Source organism: Cervus elaphus, chromosome 8, assembly GCF_910594005.1.
Source record: "Cervus elaphus chromosome 8, mCerEla1.1, whole genome shotgun sequence".
NCBI lineage: Eukaryota > Metazoa > Chordata > Mammalia > Artiodactyla > Cervidae > Cervus > Cervus elaphus.
In genome coordinates this window covers 22,233,931-22,251,334 of record NC_057822.1, presented here as the reverse complement: position 1 = coordinate 22,251,334, position 17,404 = coordinate 22,233,931, and the positions used below count along the sequence as shown (strand labels likewise).

Below are 17,404 nucleotides of genomic sequence, written 5' to 3'. Positions count from 1 at the left end.
AATGTAGACTAGCCAACATTTTCTTGTGATATTATTCATTGTGCTTAGAAATAGCAGAAGGATTTGGAGAAATTATTTAAAAGGGAATAAAAGACTCATAATTGAAAGTGCAGGTATGCTATTTTCAGAGTCTTTCTTAATAAACTAAAAATAGAGTCTAGAACAAAATTATTTAGGGCTGATTTCAGAAAGGATTATTCATATACTACAAAATGTGCATCCTTAAACACTTTTAAGGCAAAACTCATCTCTGCCTCTCATTAAACATTTTCTTCAAATGGTTTTCTATCCCATAGTGTTGGCCCATAGTAATTTGTATTTGGACTTTCAAGAAGCCATCTTAATATGGTCTAAATAGGGTAGTGAGAGAGGATGATATTTCAGAAACATATCATACCTTGTTGAAACATTTCTGGCTATCATACTTGAGGTGCTTGGGGTAAATGTAAATCTGATTTTTGTATACTCTATAAGGACGGCAACACTTTGTTGAGTCATAAATAAATTCTTCCACTTCCACTGTGGGTTCTGGTTTTGCCGTCACATTGAAAGGCTTGACAGGAATAAAGGACGATGTTACACAGTCTTTAAAAATCAGAAATAAAAGTTTGTCATTGAATATGATCATAAGTGAACAAGACTTAATCTATTTAAAAGTGAATCTATTCAAAACAGAAATTCCATACTTGTATACCAATTTACGTTAAGTTATGTTGGCATGAAAAATTTGTAGGAGGCAAGCATGACAGATAATTAGTGATATATTTAACGTCAAAACTAATGTCTCAAAAAACTGGCAAATCTTTCGGATTTATAACTATTTTCTTTTTGTAGTAAGTTTCATATAAAAAGTAAATTTTAGCTAGAGATCCTCTGAGCATACTAACCAGGCTGGGTTCGACCCCTGGGTTGGGAAGATCCCCTGGAGAAGGGAATGGCAACCCACTCCAGTATTTTTGCCTGGAAAATCCCATAGACAGAGGAGCCTGGTGGGCTACAGTCCATGGGGTCACAAAGAGTCAGACATGACTCAGTGAATAACATATATAAGATAAAGAGTAGTCCACTGACCTTTACCATAACACTACAAAAATTGATCTGTGATGGAACAGAACTCTGTCCAATGGATTTATTATTGATAGTACCAATGGGCTTAATAGTAATTTTCCCTATGGAATGACTTGGCAACATTGGTTGTAATCACCCCCTGCATTATTAGTTACAATTTTTTCTTCAGTTTTTACCATCTTTTAAACTCTAACCTTGTAAAAACAGCCTAAAAGGGGGAAAAGACCATGAGGAATATATAAATCAAAACTGGTCACTATGTAGTTTGGAGGCTTCAGCCTGCAGTACTGAAAGAGAGCAAGGCCTTATACCTTCCTCTACTCCATCTGGAATCTTTCTGTGTCCAAACAAGCAAAATGGTTAGCTAAATATGCTTGGGAATCAGATTACAAGATTTTTTTTTTCCCCAAAAAAATCATTTGTAATTTTTTTATTGTATGTTTAGATTTCTCTGATGTTCTCTGGCTCGTTCAGAGAGAATATTTTAGCTTTCTTTCGCTATTTTTCTTTTCCCTAGGTAATAACATCTACGTCCCACACATCAGGTAGAGGAAATGGCTTAATTTATCTTCTGGTTTTTCACCCCAATCAATATAAAAGTGATTTGGAGCCATGGGTTAAGTGAGAATGCTTTTTTTTTTTCCTCTTCATATTACAGTGACTTGTGGAAAAATCATAAGAATGAAAAACTTAATAGTGCTCATGGTAATTCAAATATCCTGTGATAATGATCCTTTCCCTGTTTGTAGCTCTTTTTAGAATGCCTTTACTCATTATCTGCACCACCGAGAAAGTCACTAAAAAGCGTAATAAGAAGGAAAAAAAAAATCTCACCACTTATAAATAAATTCTGAAGATCTTACTGATAAATTAATGAAATTGCTTCTGAAATTTAAATTTTCACTAACATAAATGGATCATATTCTGAGAAAGATACGTGATCTCTGTGTAATGAGAGTCTAGAAACATTCCAGCTATAACTACGGCATGGCCACCTGGGCGGCTACACACGGCGTTTGAAGTAGCCCTTTGGCAGCAAAATGTGGCATTGCCCAATGTGGATTAGGTTTATCAATACATCTGAAACTGATTTTTTTCCTTTGCAACCCTTCAGTGTTTGAGTATTAAGTGATATAGTGTAATATCCTGCTAGGTGTATGGTGTATACCAGATGAATACTAGGTTACCCTGAATATAGTTCCTATCTTATAATACTTATAAGACTGTCCTAATGGAGAAAGAAATCCCAAATTTTTACACGATAATGAATTAGTTATTCCAAACCTTAAGAAAGAAAATCCCAAACAAATCTTTGTAACAAACCATCTATCCAACCAACCAACCAACCAACCAACCAACCAATCAACCAGTCAAAAAGTCACTGAATACTCAAACTGTACAAAGAAACCATGACATCATCATCATACTTGGATGCTCCAAAGGAATGTTGTCGACAGCAATATCCAGGCTTCCAGGAATGGTCTGTGTTTTGCTTATTCTGTCAGCTCTGTGAAAGTATGCCAGCATAGACACACACACACGTACATACAAACACACAATAAGTTAATTCTAGTTGCCAAGGAAAACAAAAACCAGTCAACTGTAATTCTGCGCTTTGATAAGAATAAACAGTGGAACCCTAAATAACCTGTGAATAATTTCATTTAGCTAGTTGAAAACTAAAATGTATGTGATTTTGCAAATAAAAATTAAAAATCAGGGAGGGGTCAAGTTATAGATATTCTGAAGGATATTTTAAACTGGTTTGCACCACTTCAGATAACCACTTATATAGCCAAATAAGTATAATATAAATTCTTAGTTTTGGTAAATGGTAGATAGCTTTTGTTAACAAAAGGTACTAGTATTTGAATTGGTTTAAATGATTCACTTTCATGGGGAATTTTTTGAGAATTTTTTAGAGCAAGGCTGGTTTTTGCTACAACTGCTTTTTCCCTCTTCACCAACAATCCAGGAGGAAAAGGGACCTTTCCTTGACCCTGGTTCTTCTTCTTTCACCCTTGAAAGTGTATGTAGACTCTTCTTCATCACCTAACCCTGTTCCCACACTCATTCTAATTTATGAGTCCTTGAATTTCTTTCCCTTCCTCTTTCCTAAAACCTTCTCCCCTATTTTCCTTTATAGTAAGGTAGAAGTTGTTGATCACAGTTTCAAATGTTACCGCTCTCAGGAAATCTACTTTGAGAGGCAGAATAATTATAGCGGTGGGTCAAGTCAGCTCTTTCCAGCTTGTGAGAGTTGATGGTTAAATTTTCAGTTATTTTGCCTGCTAACTATAGAACACAGCCATTATTAAAAATAAAATTATATAAACTTACCATTAAACACATTACATTAAACACCAAGGTAATAAGTAAACTTTAATCACTTAGTAACTGTTTTACTACATGGTGAGATGATCCATGATCTTGAGGTTATTTACATCTAACTGTGTGGTGGAAATGTCATATAATGGTGTGCACATTTCTTCCCAACTCCATGTTTGCTGAAGCCCCACTGGTAGCTTGAAATCAGCAATGGTAGAAGAATTTACACCATAGAATTTTGCTATCAGTACAAATCAGCTTTTCCCTGCCAGAGGGTCAGGGGTAGACATTTACCAGCACACTACTAAGAATACATGTCGTAAGGTGTGAGGTATCTATGAAATAATTTAATCTCACAGTATGGCACTGGGTATTCTAGATGCCCTCTAAATGTCATAATGATTACTTTCTTTGCTAAACACCAATAACATGGGTTTCATGACAATATGGTCTTCCGTTTTGCCCATTCCTTTTGGCTGTGTTACAACTTTTCATGTTTTAATACATTTGGAAAAAAGTAAAGAGGAAACGTATACTTATTTTCTACTTAGTGACTATAGGAGTTTTGATCAAGAAGTTTGAAAAGGGGAGGGTCTCCCCATGTAAAGAGTGGTCCTGTAGAATCACAAAAAAGTAATATTGGCTCAGTTCTACTTTTATTTTGCTTTCAAAGGTTTATATTTTTTCCAGAACAAAAAAGGACATTGGGCAAACTTCTATTCTAGTTAAACAGAAATACATAATTTATTGAAGATACAGAAAATATTAATCATGTTTCATAGTAGTATATTATTTTAGTTCTGGATAGACAAATTAATTGATAAGAAATTGTTGATTCTGAGATGGGAGAGGCAGACAGCTAATATTTGGTTAAGAGGCAGAGGGTACAAGCATCCTGAGTGTGTCAGAGTACTAATAGTTTTAGATAAGTTATGTATCATGAAAGAGCTTAACATCATCACATCATCACATTTCTGTCTGTCTCTTGGTATGCTTCCTCTTAGAACCCAGCCACCGTGCCACAAGGAAGCCACAGCATCTGATGGAGAGGCTCCCGTGTTAAAGAACCAAGCTCTCCACCCCACAGTTCCAGCCAAGCTCCCAGCCAACAGCCAGCACCAACTTGCCAGTCATCAAATGCAATATCTGAACAATGGGTCCTTTAGCTCATTTTCCCTCTTCCAGTTGATGCCATAAATAGAAGAGACAAAGTCTCACCTAGCCATGCTCAAACTATGGACTCAAGAATAAAAGTGATGTTATTTTAAGTCACTAAATTTGGGGGTTATTTGTTACATAGCTATCAATAACTGATACAATTTAATGTTTCACTCTCCTTCTATATTATTCTGGCAAATTTACTCTTAGGGTGTCAGTTGGGCATAAGTGAAGTCATCTGCAAAGCATCTGTTTTCTGAAGGAGCTTGGTATTTGAAGAATCTGGTAATTAATTGTTGTTTTTTCAGAAATAATAAATCAACAGTAGCAATGTAACTGATTCATGTTGATTTCAAGAGTATCCCCCAAGTCCTACCTTCTATAATCTGATACTAGTTTCAGGAGGTCCTCAGTTGAAATCTTGTTACTTTCTTGTCTATACAGTGGTGAAAATCTTGAGTCTCTGTCCACATTCCCTTGGTTGTCCTTAAATACTGATCTGAAAGAAAACAATATTTATTCAGTTTGATATTTGGCGTGGGAGGGAGGTAAGAATTCTACTACTGAACCACAATGCTCCCCTCTTGGTATTTACAGGGTATCATTTACCAAGCTGTATTTTTAAGTTGACTAAAGTGATTCAACTTCCCACTTAAAATGGAAGAAACTCCAGGGAACTTATCTAGTAAAGAGACAAGAAAACTTCTTTGACAAAAATTTCATTTATATACTGTATTTGTTATCTTTAATTTCTTATTTTCAACCTAGTATCTAAAGTGACAGCAGCCCATATTAATTACATTTATTTATGATTTAGTAATGTATCAAAGCCATAGAGTATTAGGAGTGTGGAGAGGAATAGGGACACAGGTTATTGCTTTTTCATTATTTCCTGGTCAAGATAGGGTCATGTTGGGTTGGGTGGTGCCATTAGAATTTACGACTAAAGGAAATGGGATAAGGTGGTGTAGAGAGGTGGACTCTTTAACACTTTCATGGAGATAAAGGTGCCCATGTCCTAAAGTTTAGGACAGAAGCAAAGATAAAATCGAAAACACCTGAGTAAGCATTTTGTATTTTTTTTTTCATTTATTTTTATTAGTTGGAGGCTAATTACTTTACAATATTGTAGTGGGTTTTGTCATACATCGACATGAATCAGCCATGGAGTTACATGTATTCCCCATCCCGATCCCGCATTTTGTATTAAACAAAGAGAATATCATGAACCTGGACAATTTATTTCCTTCCTTGATCTATTTCAATGGGATTATATAGATTTAGTTAAAATGCCTAAAATTTTTTCATCCAAATAATATAGTAATGCGAGGCAACATTTCTTGAAAAGCAAATTTACATAGCATGTTTAGTGCCATTTTTCTTTCCTATAATTTATCATACTCTGTGCCCATTGAAGAAAATTAAACCTATGTGGAATTGATTTTTCTTTAGAGTTAGAGAAATGCTGAATTTTTATTTCTTCTAACTTAAGAACCTTAACAAGACTATTACTACTCTTTAAATGAGCTAAAGATTTCAAAACATAGGCTGAGAAGGTCATTTAAATGGCTATCTGATCATAGAGATTGAGTTCAGTGTCAGGTAATTTAGAAAATGGGCAAAGAAAGGATCAGAATGATATTTTTACAATACTTCAGCCTTTCTCCTTAGTTTTTCTATTGTGTGTGTGTGAAGTAGCAACTGAGAGAGAAAAAAAGAAAAGTCCTCTGTGAAATAACACTGCAGGAGCTATGAATATGAATCAGCTATGTGCCGTGTTTAGCCGTGTCTGACTCTTTGCGGCCCCATGGACTGTAGCCCACCAGGCTCCTCTGCCCATGGAATTCTCCAGGCAAGAATACTGGAGTGGGTTGCTATTTCCTTCTCCAGAGGATCTTCCTGGCCCATGGACTGAACCCTTGTCTCTTGCATCTTCTACAATAGCAGGTGGATTCTTCACTACAAGGGCTGGGCCAGGGATTTCTCAGAATGATATTTTTAGGATCCTTCAACGTTTCTCCTGTTGTTTTTTTGTGAAGTAGTAACTGAGAGAAAAAAAAGGTCCTCTCTTAAATAACACTGTGGGAGACAAAATGAAAATATTTAACTCAAAGATTATTTTCGTTTATATATTATCCAGGACTTTTGTCTGAATATGTGTCATTTTTTCCAACATAGGAGGAAGTTAAATTGAGTATTTTTTTTAAGGGTTAACCAGTCACCTGAAATCTATTGGTAGACTTGAGCTGTATCACTGACTTTTGCTCTTATCTATAGCTCTGTTGTGGAACTAGCTCAGTTACATTGGAAACATTGTGAAGAGCACAGAGGAGCACTGATCACAGCACCACACACTCTGTCCCTGCTTGATAAATACGCTAACTGGCAGGAGAGCGGAGAACTCATTCATTTACACAGATGGTTTCAGGGTTGCTGAGACATGTCCCGTTCCAACTGCCAGAGTGGAGCAAAGATTGGTGTGCAATGATCTCAAAGCCTTGACGTGTTGGGTGTGATTGAAAAAAAAAAAAATGCTGTGTTTAGCCTAAAGGAAAAGAAGCTTAGGTATATGAGAGCTTCATTCATAAGCATGAATAGCTGTGATATATAGAAAGAATGAAGAACTGATGTTTTTGAACAGTGGTGCTGGAGAAGACTCTTGAGAGTTTCTTGTATAGCAGGGAGATCAAACCAGTCAATCCTGAAGGAAATCAATCCTGAATATTCATTGGAAGGACTGATGCTGAAGCTGAAGCTTCAATACTTTGGCCCTGATGCGAAAAGTTGATTCACTGGAAAAAACCCTGATGCTGGGAAAGGTTGAGGGCAGGAGGAGAAGGGGGCGACCGAAGATGAGATGGTTGGATGGCATACTGACTCAATGGACATGGGTTTGAGCAAACTCCAGCAGGGAGTGAAGGACAGGGAAGCCTGGCATGCTGCAGTTCATGGGATTAGCGACTGAACAACACAGAAAGAACTGAAGCACATTTTTGTGGCTTTGGAAGACAAAACATACAAGTGACTATCAAGCAGTTTAAAAATGTGTATGTATACATATGTGCATGCATGCATGCTAAGTAGCTTCAGCTGTATCCAACTCTTTGTGACCATATGGACTACAGCTTGCCAGGCTCCCTTGTCCATGGAGTTTTCCAGGCAAGAATACTGGAGTGGGTTGCCATTCCCTTCTCCAGGGTATCTTTCAAATTTAGGAATCAAACCCGAGTCTCTTATGTCTCCTGCATTGGCAGGCAGGTTCTTTACCACTAGTGCCACCTGGGAAGCCCTGTGTATACATATGTATATATACATATATATCTCTGAAGAACTGTCTAATCATTAGAGCTATAAAAAGACAGAACCACTCTGGGACATACTTGAGTTTTTGACACTGGAAGGATCTGAACAGAGGTTGGACAACCACTTGTTGGGGGTGTTGTTTCACTGTCTTTTATAAATGTGTAGATAATGAAATTTTTGTTTTAGTCTTGTTTAATTCTAAAGAAAATCCAGCATTTTACTCTGGTCCATCTGGAATGTTGCATAGGACAGAGAAAAGAAATAAAAAACGGTCCTGTCCTGCAGAGGAAGAGAAATATGGTATGACATCCCTTACATGTGGAATCTAAGGAGAAATGATACAAATGAACTTACAAAACAGGAAGACTCACAGATTTAGAAAACAAACTTACCGTTGCTGGAGGTAAGGGCAAGTTAGGGACTTTGGGAAGGTCATGTATACACTGCTGTATTTAACATGAATAACCAACAAGGATCTATTGTATAGCACAGGGAACTCTGCTCAATGTTATGTGCCAGCCTGGATAGGAAGGGGGTTTGAGGGAGAATGGATACATGTATATATATGGTTGAGGCCCTTCACCATTCACCTGAGACTAAGATAATATTGTCAATCAGCTATAGCCCAATACAAAATCGAAAATTTAAAGTTTGGGAAGAAAAAAAAGATTCTTGTCCTGGATTTAGGCCCACATAATTCTGAGCCTTACATTGGTGGAGAGAGCTTTATTTAACAGCATGGTACATTTGTAAAGGTCGACTTTCTCCTGAATCAATGAGTGTACAACACCATATGTAGCCATCTGAATGTGTTCTCTTTACCTACTCTCAATATAATCTTTTTTACTATAAAATGACACTGCAGCTGGTGCCGAAAATAAGATCATGCACCAAATTAGCCCTAGATAAAATGTTCACAGTGATGAATATGTGTGCCTTGCAGCTGGTGGGATGATTGCATCGGGGCAGAAATATTATGACTTTGTAAGCTTATTGTCAACTTTAGGCTTTTTAGTGGCAGTTGATTTTAAGGGCCAAAGGATTTTAGAGTACACTCAGAGCTGCAATCAAGAAAATCTAATGGAAAGAAAAAGGAGTCAGAGAACCAGCAGTATCAATAGGGTATTCAAATAAGACAGCAGGCCGGCTCATGTCAAAATGACATGAGTAGCAAGGAGCCCTCCCCTGACTTGATCAACAATTTATTTGAAGCAGTTTCTACACTGTGAAGGGAAAGTTAAAATCTTCTTTGTTTGTATGTTGTACTTGTTATTGTGGTTAGATTTTCTCAACTGTTCTGTAGCCTGCCAGGTTCCTCTGTCTATGGAATTCTCCAGGCAAGAATAGTGGGGTGGGTTGCCATTTCCTTCTCCAGGGGATCTTCCTAACCCAGGGATTGAACCTGGGTCTCCTGCATTGGCAGGCAGATTCTTTACCATCTGAGCCACCAGGGAAGCCCCTAAATAACACTTTCCCAAGTGGTCTAACAGGAAATCTTGAGAACTACCCTGCTAACCATTTTTTTCAGTTGCTAGAGAGATTTCTGTAAATGTAAATCTATATTTATATACACACATTGCTGGTGTACTTGGTGGTATTTCCTAACCTACGACCAAACCACTGATCAGGCACTCATGTGGCATGAACTTGTGGTTCTGTTGGCTTTCCTGTCCTAGATAAAAGTACTTCAGTAGTTGGTAATATCACCAACCTCCCTAGAAATTTCATCTATCTTTCCTCCAGCACATCTGACCAGACAACTTCAAAGTAGAAATCTTGCTGCTTTTCCTAACTGCTCAGTTTCTTTCAATAATGGGCAATTCTTTCACTTCTTTCTCCCACATTATTATTCATTGTCCCAAATTGACCTGAAAAGACTAGCTGGGGGGTGGATATGATCTTTATAGAGACTTTTATTTTTAAAATTTTTTATTTTTAGAATTTTCTTGTCTCTTACTATAATTACGAATGGACATCTCACATGTTCAGGGTCCTTTTGCAGCTCTTTTTCTGGAACTATCTGTTTGTGGATTTTGCCTGTTTTGTTTTACTTCTTTTTGGCCATGCCGAGCAGCATGTGGGGTTTTAGCTCCCTAACCAGGAATTGAACCTGGGCCCCCTGCAGTGGAAATGCAGAGTCCTAAGTCTACTGCCAGGGAAGTCTGAGGACTTCAATAATCAGATTAATGACTTCTAATAATGGCTATCTTTTATTGGTTACATAGTTGTACTTGCTGATCCCTGAAATAGTAAATTAGGTATTGACACATCTCTTTTGTATATTCAAAAAAACCTAGGTAAACAGAGACTATAAGTTCTTGTCTAAATTCACTTGACCGGTAAATAGAGTTGAGACTTAGAATCCAGCTCTAGCTCTAAAGTATCTATTTATAACAATGCTCAGGATAATTCTCAATACTTAAAAAGAACATGTGTTCACTATTATAATTTTGCTACATTGGAATATTTCACCTTGCAAAAGGACATCCTGCCTTTGCCCTTCCTTCCACTTGCCCAAACTGAGTTTCCTGTGGGAAATGACGATACTTATTAACATGAAAAAGTTTGGCTTCCAAATTATAACTAGTCATCCTTTTTCTTTTTTTTTTCCTGTTTTTAAAATTAACTTTTATTGGATTATAGTTGTTTTACAATCTTATGTTAGTTTCTACTGTATAGCAAAGTGAATCAGCTATATGTACACATATATCCCCTTTTTTTGGATTTCCTGCCCATTTAGTTCACCTCAGAGCACTGAGTACAGTTTCCTGTACTATACAGTAGGTTCGCATTAGTTATCTACTTTATACATAGTATCAATAATGTATATATGTCAATCCCAATCTCCCAATTCATCCCGACCTCCCTTTCCCCTCTTGGTGTCTATACTTTTGTTCTCTGCATCTTAGTTATCCTTTATCTTGAAGCTTATGAGGAATAAAAAGAATTAAGTTCATTATAAAGGGTTCATAGTTCCTAAACAGCATCTGTTTTCATACAGAATGGGGTGAGATATTAAAGGAGATAAAATGATATTTATGATGCACTTTATGACAGATGCCTTTGTGCTTATGATTGCATTACCGTTCGCAAGGCAGGTGTTGTCAGCTTCATTCTGTAGATGGAGACTCTGAGACTCAGAAAGGAAACTTACTCAAAGTTACAGTCTATAAATGGCTCCTAATCTGGACCACATTTGTCTCTGTCTCCTTAGAGGGTTGCCTTAGGGCAAACTGATTCCTACAGACTACATGAGTTTACCTTGATTACTGCTGCCCCAGATTTCCACACTTCTCCTCCCTGCACCTAAGGACTATCTCCAACTTTCAATACCAGTATCAAAGTTATGAAAAATATTGGTGAGTGTACCCTGGTTCTTCACCTCACTGGATATGGTAAGACCTGAAATGGCATAACTAACCAGTTCCCCCTTCCTCCTGTATTTTAAAGTTCTTTGCATTAGGGTGTAATCAATATTCAAATGGATACCTAATAGGTGCTCTTTTTTGGTAGCACTAATTAATCCTTATTAGTTCATTCAGTTTGTACAGTTGACCTTTTGCCATGTCTATGCCAGGCTCTTCTTCCTTTAAGAAATTAAGTACTGATAAAGACACAAGAAGACCGAGAGAGACAAGAGTAATTGATGTTTAAATAGATCTGAAAGGCAATTTTTGTTCTTTATGCAGAGGTTATATATCCAGGTGGGTGACTCCACAATTAGTGTCCACATAGCTCGGCATTTCGCTCAGAGAGTCAACTGGTACTGATAAACGTGGCTACACTAATAAGTACCAAAATCAGAGAGTTTCAGGGATCAATCTGATGGTTTCATTTGACCATCCATATATAGACCTGTGTTTTCTGCACAGATGAAAACACGTAGCTGCATAAGAAATTGTGGTGCTTCCATCTGAATATTATATAATATGGAAGTTATGACCATTGGATACCTGGTCATGCATACCATGCACCCGTGTCATGGGCCCAGTCTATTATGAGCTGACTTGCTAAATTGTAAAACACATGTTTCTAGGGAACTCCAGATATTTATTTATGAAGATGAACATATTGGCATTCTTCTAGGTGTTGGCATGTTAAAAATAACAGGTAACACAGACATGTTCAAAACGGAAGCTTTCAATGTAGATTATAAATGCATTTCTTTCTGTTGGTTGCAATTGTCAACCTACCTCACTGCCCAAGCGAACGGCATGCGGTATTTCCCCAACTTGCTGCAGAACTGCCTGTTGGATTTTAGTATCTTTTGTGCATACTAATGAAAAAAAATAAATAGAGACATTGTTTAGAACATCACTATAGAAATAGTCCATGTAAAATGTGAATAAATACTTTTCTGTGTTATCTCATATTGAAAATCAGTGACATCCTGCTTTATTGGCCCAGAGATTCTATCCTATAAAGAGCGAAATGATGTTTTCTGTGTTCAAATTATTGCATAAGGTTTTTCTTTCTTTAATTATTTTTTAAACATCCTCTCTTTTTTCTTTTTTCCTTTTTTACTTCTCGGCCATCCCACGTGGCATGTGGGATCTTAGTTCCCTGATCAGGGATCAAACTAGTGCCCCCTGCTTTGGAAGCGTAGAGTATTAACCAGTGGATCAACAGGGAAGTCTCTCTTTCTTCTTAGTTTAGAAATTTTAAACACAGAAAACACTCTTATCTTGGAATACCAACTTCACCCTTCCTGTTTTTTCCTGACTTAAGAGACCTTAAAATATTGAATGGAAAGAGTTATCAAATTTACATTCATAGTTTGTCCTATATTTATTTTTATTTGTTATGACAGCAGTCAGCAAATTTGTTCTGTAGGGATCTGCGGGCCATGTACTCTCTGTCTCAGCTTCTTAGCTCTGACACCACAGCAGGAAAGCAGCCATAGATAATCTTAAATGAATCAGTATAGCTGTGTTTCAATAAAACTTTATTTACAAAAATAGGTGGCAGGATGGGTTTTAAAGCACTCTCTCATAAATATGTTAGACACGGTCCTAAACTGTCACACAACCTCAAATTCAATTATTACACATTATTTTCCAATATACATCTTTAAGTGGATAATAAAAACTTTTTGTATTTATTTTCTATTAAAATAATAATATTCAATTATTTTAAAAATGCAGTAATTGAAAAAAGAAAGCAGAAACAATGTCCTGCAGTCCCACCATTTAAGGAACTTATGGCATTTTCTTTCCTCTTTCTTTCTTCATTTAGGTATTATTATAACTTGGTAAACAACTATTTTACTTTTTCACTTAGTTCTGCATAAGCATTGCTGATGTCTTAGTAAACTGTATTTCCTTGTTTCCAGTCAGATTAATCCTAACTTTTCATTATTGTTAACACTTCAGTCCTTGGGGGTTAAAATTTTATCCTCATAAATTTATTTTCACCAATAGATTCTCAGTTGCAATTACTGTATCAAAAAGCATAAGCTGAGACTATACACTTTAAAAATTTCCAACTGGATACTTGTTTCACTAACAAGGGACTATTTCAAGACTCATATTTATCAAACTTGGTAATTCATCAAGGCAATGAGAGAGTCAATTCCTAGGCAGGGTGATAAGTCCGGTGTCCCCGAGGAGGAGAAAGGGGTCTGAGGCTCTCGAGGAAGAGACAGGGGTCTGGAATCCTCAAGAGGAGAAAAGGACAGATGTCTTTTTTCCCTCTACATTCCTTAGTCTTAGTCACAGAAAACTTTTTTTTTTTCTTTAAGATGATTACACAACAAACAATTCAGTGTAAACTCTGTACTAAGGATTATATAACAACAATGTATCCTGCTTGAGGACAGTTTTTCCTTCCTGTAAACCTTCTGACTAATCCTGGTATGGATTATATGGATATATAATGGATATTATGGGAGTGGGTCTGGTAAGATCTTTCTATTGTTAAATTCTAATCCTGTCATCTTAAAATGTAAATTGTGGGAGTGGGTCTGGTAAATTTTTACAACCTTGAGACATTCTTTTGATTTATTGTAATAACCAATTGAAAACGTATATAATTCCTTTGCTAAGACTAGCGAGGGGGGCACTCTCTGTCCCCCTTCTGATGCCTATGTCAAAGGCTTTCTCTGTCTCTTTTAATACTTTAATAAAACTCTGCTACACAAAAGCTCTTGAGTGATCAAGCCTGGTCACTGATCCCAAAGCTAAGTCTTCTTTGGAGATCAGGAATCTGACATTGTTCACCATAACCTATCAGCAGTATGATTTTTATTTCTGGAAAGTAACTGAAATCATTTATAAAAAGATCATGCATTACCTTGTTGGAGTCTGGATTTTTAATATAAGGTTCAGCACCACTTGCAATGTTTCCCATCAGTACTTTTTCAATTTTGGCCACTAAAACAATTTCAGAGTGTGGATTGCTTACAGAAAATATAGCCTGTATACAAAGAAAACAAATAATAAGCATCTAGGAAACCACAATGAAGACATAGACAAAATTCTACTTTTTACAGTACAACTTTAAGGGGAATTTTTATTTAGAAAACTGCTCATCGTATGTAATCTATTGGTAAGAACAATGGAACAAACATCTTCCCTCCTATGAGAGATAAACAGAAGTGCAACCTGCTTTGGAAATTTTAGCCATTCTTCTGGAAATCCCTTGATGTGAGGTTCTCCTGATTGTCTGGGAGTGACAGTGTCTATGTTTCCATTTTCCACAGCCACGGACGCCCCTAAGAGCATCTGCCTGACAGCAGTGTGGTTCAGATCCACGTGGAAATCAGCAGAAATCTTTCTGCTGTCTCTGAGGTCATAAAGTGCCACACTCACAAAAAAAGGCTCAATCTGCGGGAAGAAGAAAGAATTGGTGGTTTTGACATAAAACCATTACACAGACAATAGCCTCCTTAGTACAGTATTTAATAACACTATAGATAAAATACTACTGAGAGAGTCAATTCCTAGGCAGGTTGATAAGAAGTCTGGGGTCCCCGAGGAGGAGAGAGGGGCCTGGGGCTCTCAAGGAGGAGATAGGGGTCTGGAAATTCTCAAGGAGAAGGAAAGGACAAATGTCTTTTTTTTCCCCTCTACATTCCTTAGTCTTAGTCACGTAAAATGTTTTTTTTTTCCTTTAAACCAAGAACTGATAATTACACAACCAACAGCTCAGTTTAAACTCTGTGCTAAGGATTATATAACAACAGTGTATTCTGCTTGAGAACAGTTTCTCCTTCTGAAAGTTCAGTTTAGTTCAGTCACTCAGCAGTGTACAACTCTTTGTGACCCCATGGAGTATAGCATGCCAGGCTTCTCTGTCCATCACCAACTCCCAGAGTTTACTCAAACTCAAGTCCATGGAGTCGGTGATGCCATCCAACCATCTCATCCTCTGTCCCCCCTTCTCCTCCTGCCTTCAACCTTTCCCAGCATCAGGGTCTTTACAAATAAATCAGTTCTTGCCATCAGGTGGCCAAAGTGCTTCAGCATCAGTCCTTCCAATGAATATTCAGGACTGATTTCCTTTAGGATGGACTGGTTGGATCTCCTCGCAGTCCAAGGGACTCTCAAGAGTCTTCTCCAACACCGCAGTTCAAAAGCATCAATTCTTTGGCACTCAGCTTTCTTTATAGTCCAACTCTCACATTCATACATGACTACTGGAAAAACAATAGCTTTGACCAGATGGACCTTTGTTGGCAAAGTAATGTCTCTGCTTTTTAATATGCTGTCTAGGTTGGTCATAGCTTCTCTTCCAAGGAATAAGTGTCTTTTAATTTCATGACTGCAGTCACCATCAGCAGTGATTTTGGAGCCCAAGAAAATACAGTTTGTCACTGTTTCCCCATCTATTTGCCATGAAGTGATGGGACTAGATGCCATGATCTTAGTTTTCTGAATGCTGAGCTTTAAGCCAACTTTTTCACTCTCCTCTTTCACTTTTCATCAAGAGGTTCTTCTTCACTTTCTGCATAAGGGTGGTGTCATCTGCATATCTGAGGTTATTGATATTTCTCCCGGCAATCTTGATTCTATCTTGTGCTTCATCCAGCTCAGTATTTCTCATGATGTACTCTGCATATAAGTTAAATAAGCAGGGTGACAATATACAGCCTTGACGTACTCCTTTTCCTATTTGGAACCAGTCTGTTCCATGTCCAGTTCTAACTGTTGCTTCCTGACCTGCATACAGATTTTTTCAAGAGGCAGGTAAAGTGGTCTGGTATTCCCCTCTCTTGAAGAATTTTCCACAGTTTATTGTGATCCACACAGTCAAAGGCTTTGGCACAGTCAATAAAGCAGATGTTTTTCTGGAACTCTCTTGCCTTTTTGATGATCCAACGGATGTAGGCAATTTGATTTCTGGTTCCTCTGCCTTTTCTAAATCCAGCTCGAACATCTGGAAGTTCACGATTCACGTACTGTTGAAGCCTGGCTTGGAGAATTTTGAGCATTACTTTACTAGCATGTGAGATGAGTGCAACTGTGTGGTAGTTTGAGCATTCTTTCTGAAAACCTTCTGACTACTCCTGATATCTTAGAATGTATACATTATGGGAGTGGGTCTGGTAAAATCTTTCTATTGCTAGCTCTAATCCTGTAATCTTAAAATGTAAATTATGGAAGTGGGTCGAGTAAGATCTTTACAACCTTGAGATATTCTTTTGATTTATTGTAGTAACTAAGTTAAAAAGTTATAATTCCCTCGCTTAGACTAGCGAGGGGGACACTCTCTGTCCACCTTCTGATGTCTGTGTCAGGAGCTTTCTCTGTCCCTTTTCCATACTTTAAAAACACAGAAGCTCTTGAGTGATCAAGCCTGGTCCCTGTTCCTGAAATTAAATCTTTGGAGATCACAAATTTGACACTATTCACTGTAAGCTATCATTACTATTTATATAATAAAATATTTCCTTTTATGTTATATGCAATACATATTATAATACTATATATTACATATGTTATATAGTCATTAAATATATTTTCCCTTCCTTCTTTCTTTATTTTGGTTGAGCCATGCATCATATGGGATGTTAGTTTCCTGACCAGGGATCAAACTTGCACCCTCTGCACTGGCATTTTATTACATATTTTATATATAATATGCAAAATATAATATTTGTATAAAATAATATAACACACATATATATTTAGATATGTATATAGACTCACGGATTTTATTCAATAAATTTCCATCTCTTACTATCATTATTTAGAGTGATACTCAAGTTGTCCTAGATTTGGCTAGAGGTACACCCTTCAGTGTAGCGCCTGTGTCTCTATGGCAGGTCTTCATCGTTTCTGGAGTACCTCTTTCTGTACCCAAGAAGGTTTTTCAGATTCATCTTTACTCTTCATGCCCCAGACATTCCTTCAAAGACCCCTGGTTCCTGTGAGTGAGGGTGACACTTTGAAATCAAGATCTGGGTGCTTGTTAGGCTCATTGTTTCTGGGACACACACCCACACACACCCACACATACACACACACATACACACACATACACACACACAAACACACACATACACACAATATTCACATTTACAAATGTGACTGAGCAGGACCCCATG

At 37.2% G+C, this 17,404-nt stretch overlaps 1 protein-coding gene across 8 annotated transcripts in view; it reads right to left on the bottom strand.

Annotated features, from left to right (window-relative positions):
* DOCK10 (dedicator of cytokinesis 10) overlaps positions 1-17,404 on the bottom strand; it is a 297,557-nt gene that overhangs the window by 81,858 nt on the left and 198,295 nt on the right. For all 8 annotated transcript variants that reach the window (XM_043909860.1, XM_043909862.1, XM_043909859.1 and 5 more), the window contains exons 12-17: positions 14,460-14,681; positions 14,149-14,271; positions 12,051-12,133; positions 4,931-5,053; positions 2,496-2,575; positions 398-585 (exon numbers count right to left, since the gene is read on the bottom strand). In XM_043909860.1, the coding sequence (XP_043765795.1) occupies positions 398-585; positions 2,496-2,575; positions 4,931-5,053; positions 12,051-12,133; positions 14,149-14,271; positions 14,460-14,681 (819 nt within the window). The remainder of the gene's footprint in view (positions 1-397; positions 586-2,495; positions 2,576-4,930; positions 5,054-12,050; positions 12,134-14,148; positions 14,272-14,459; positions 14,682-17,404) is intronic.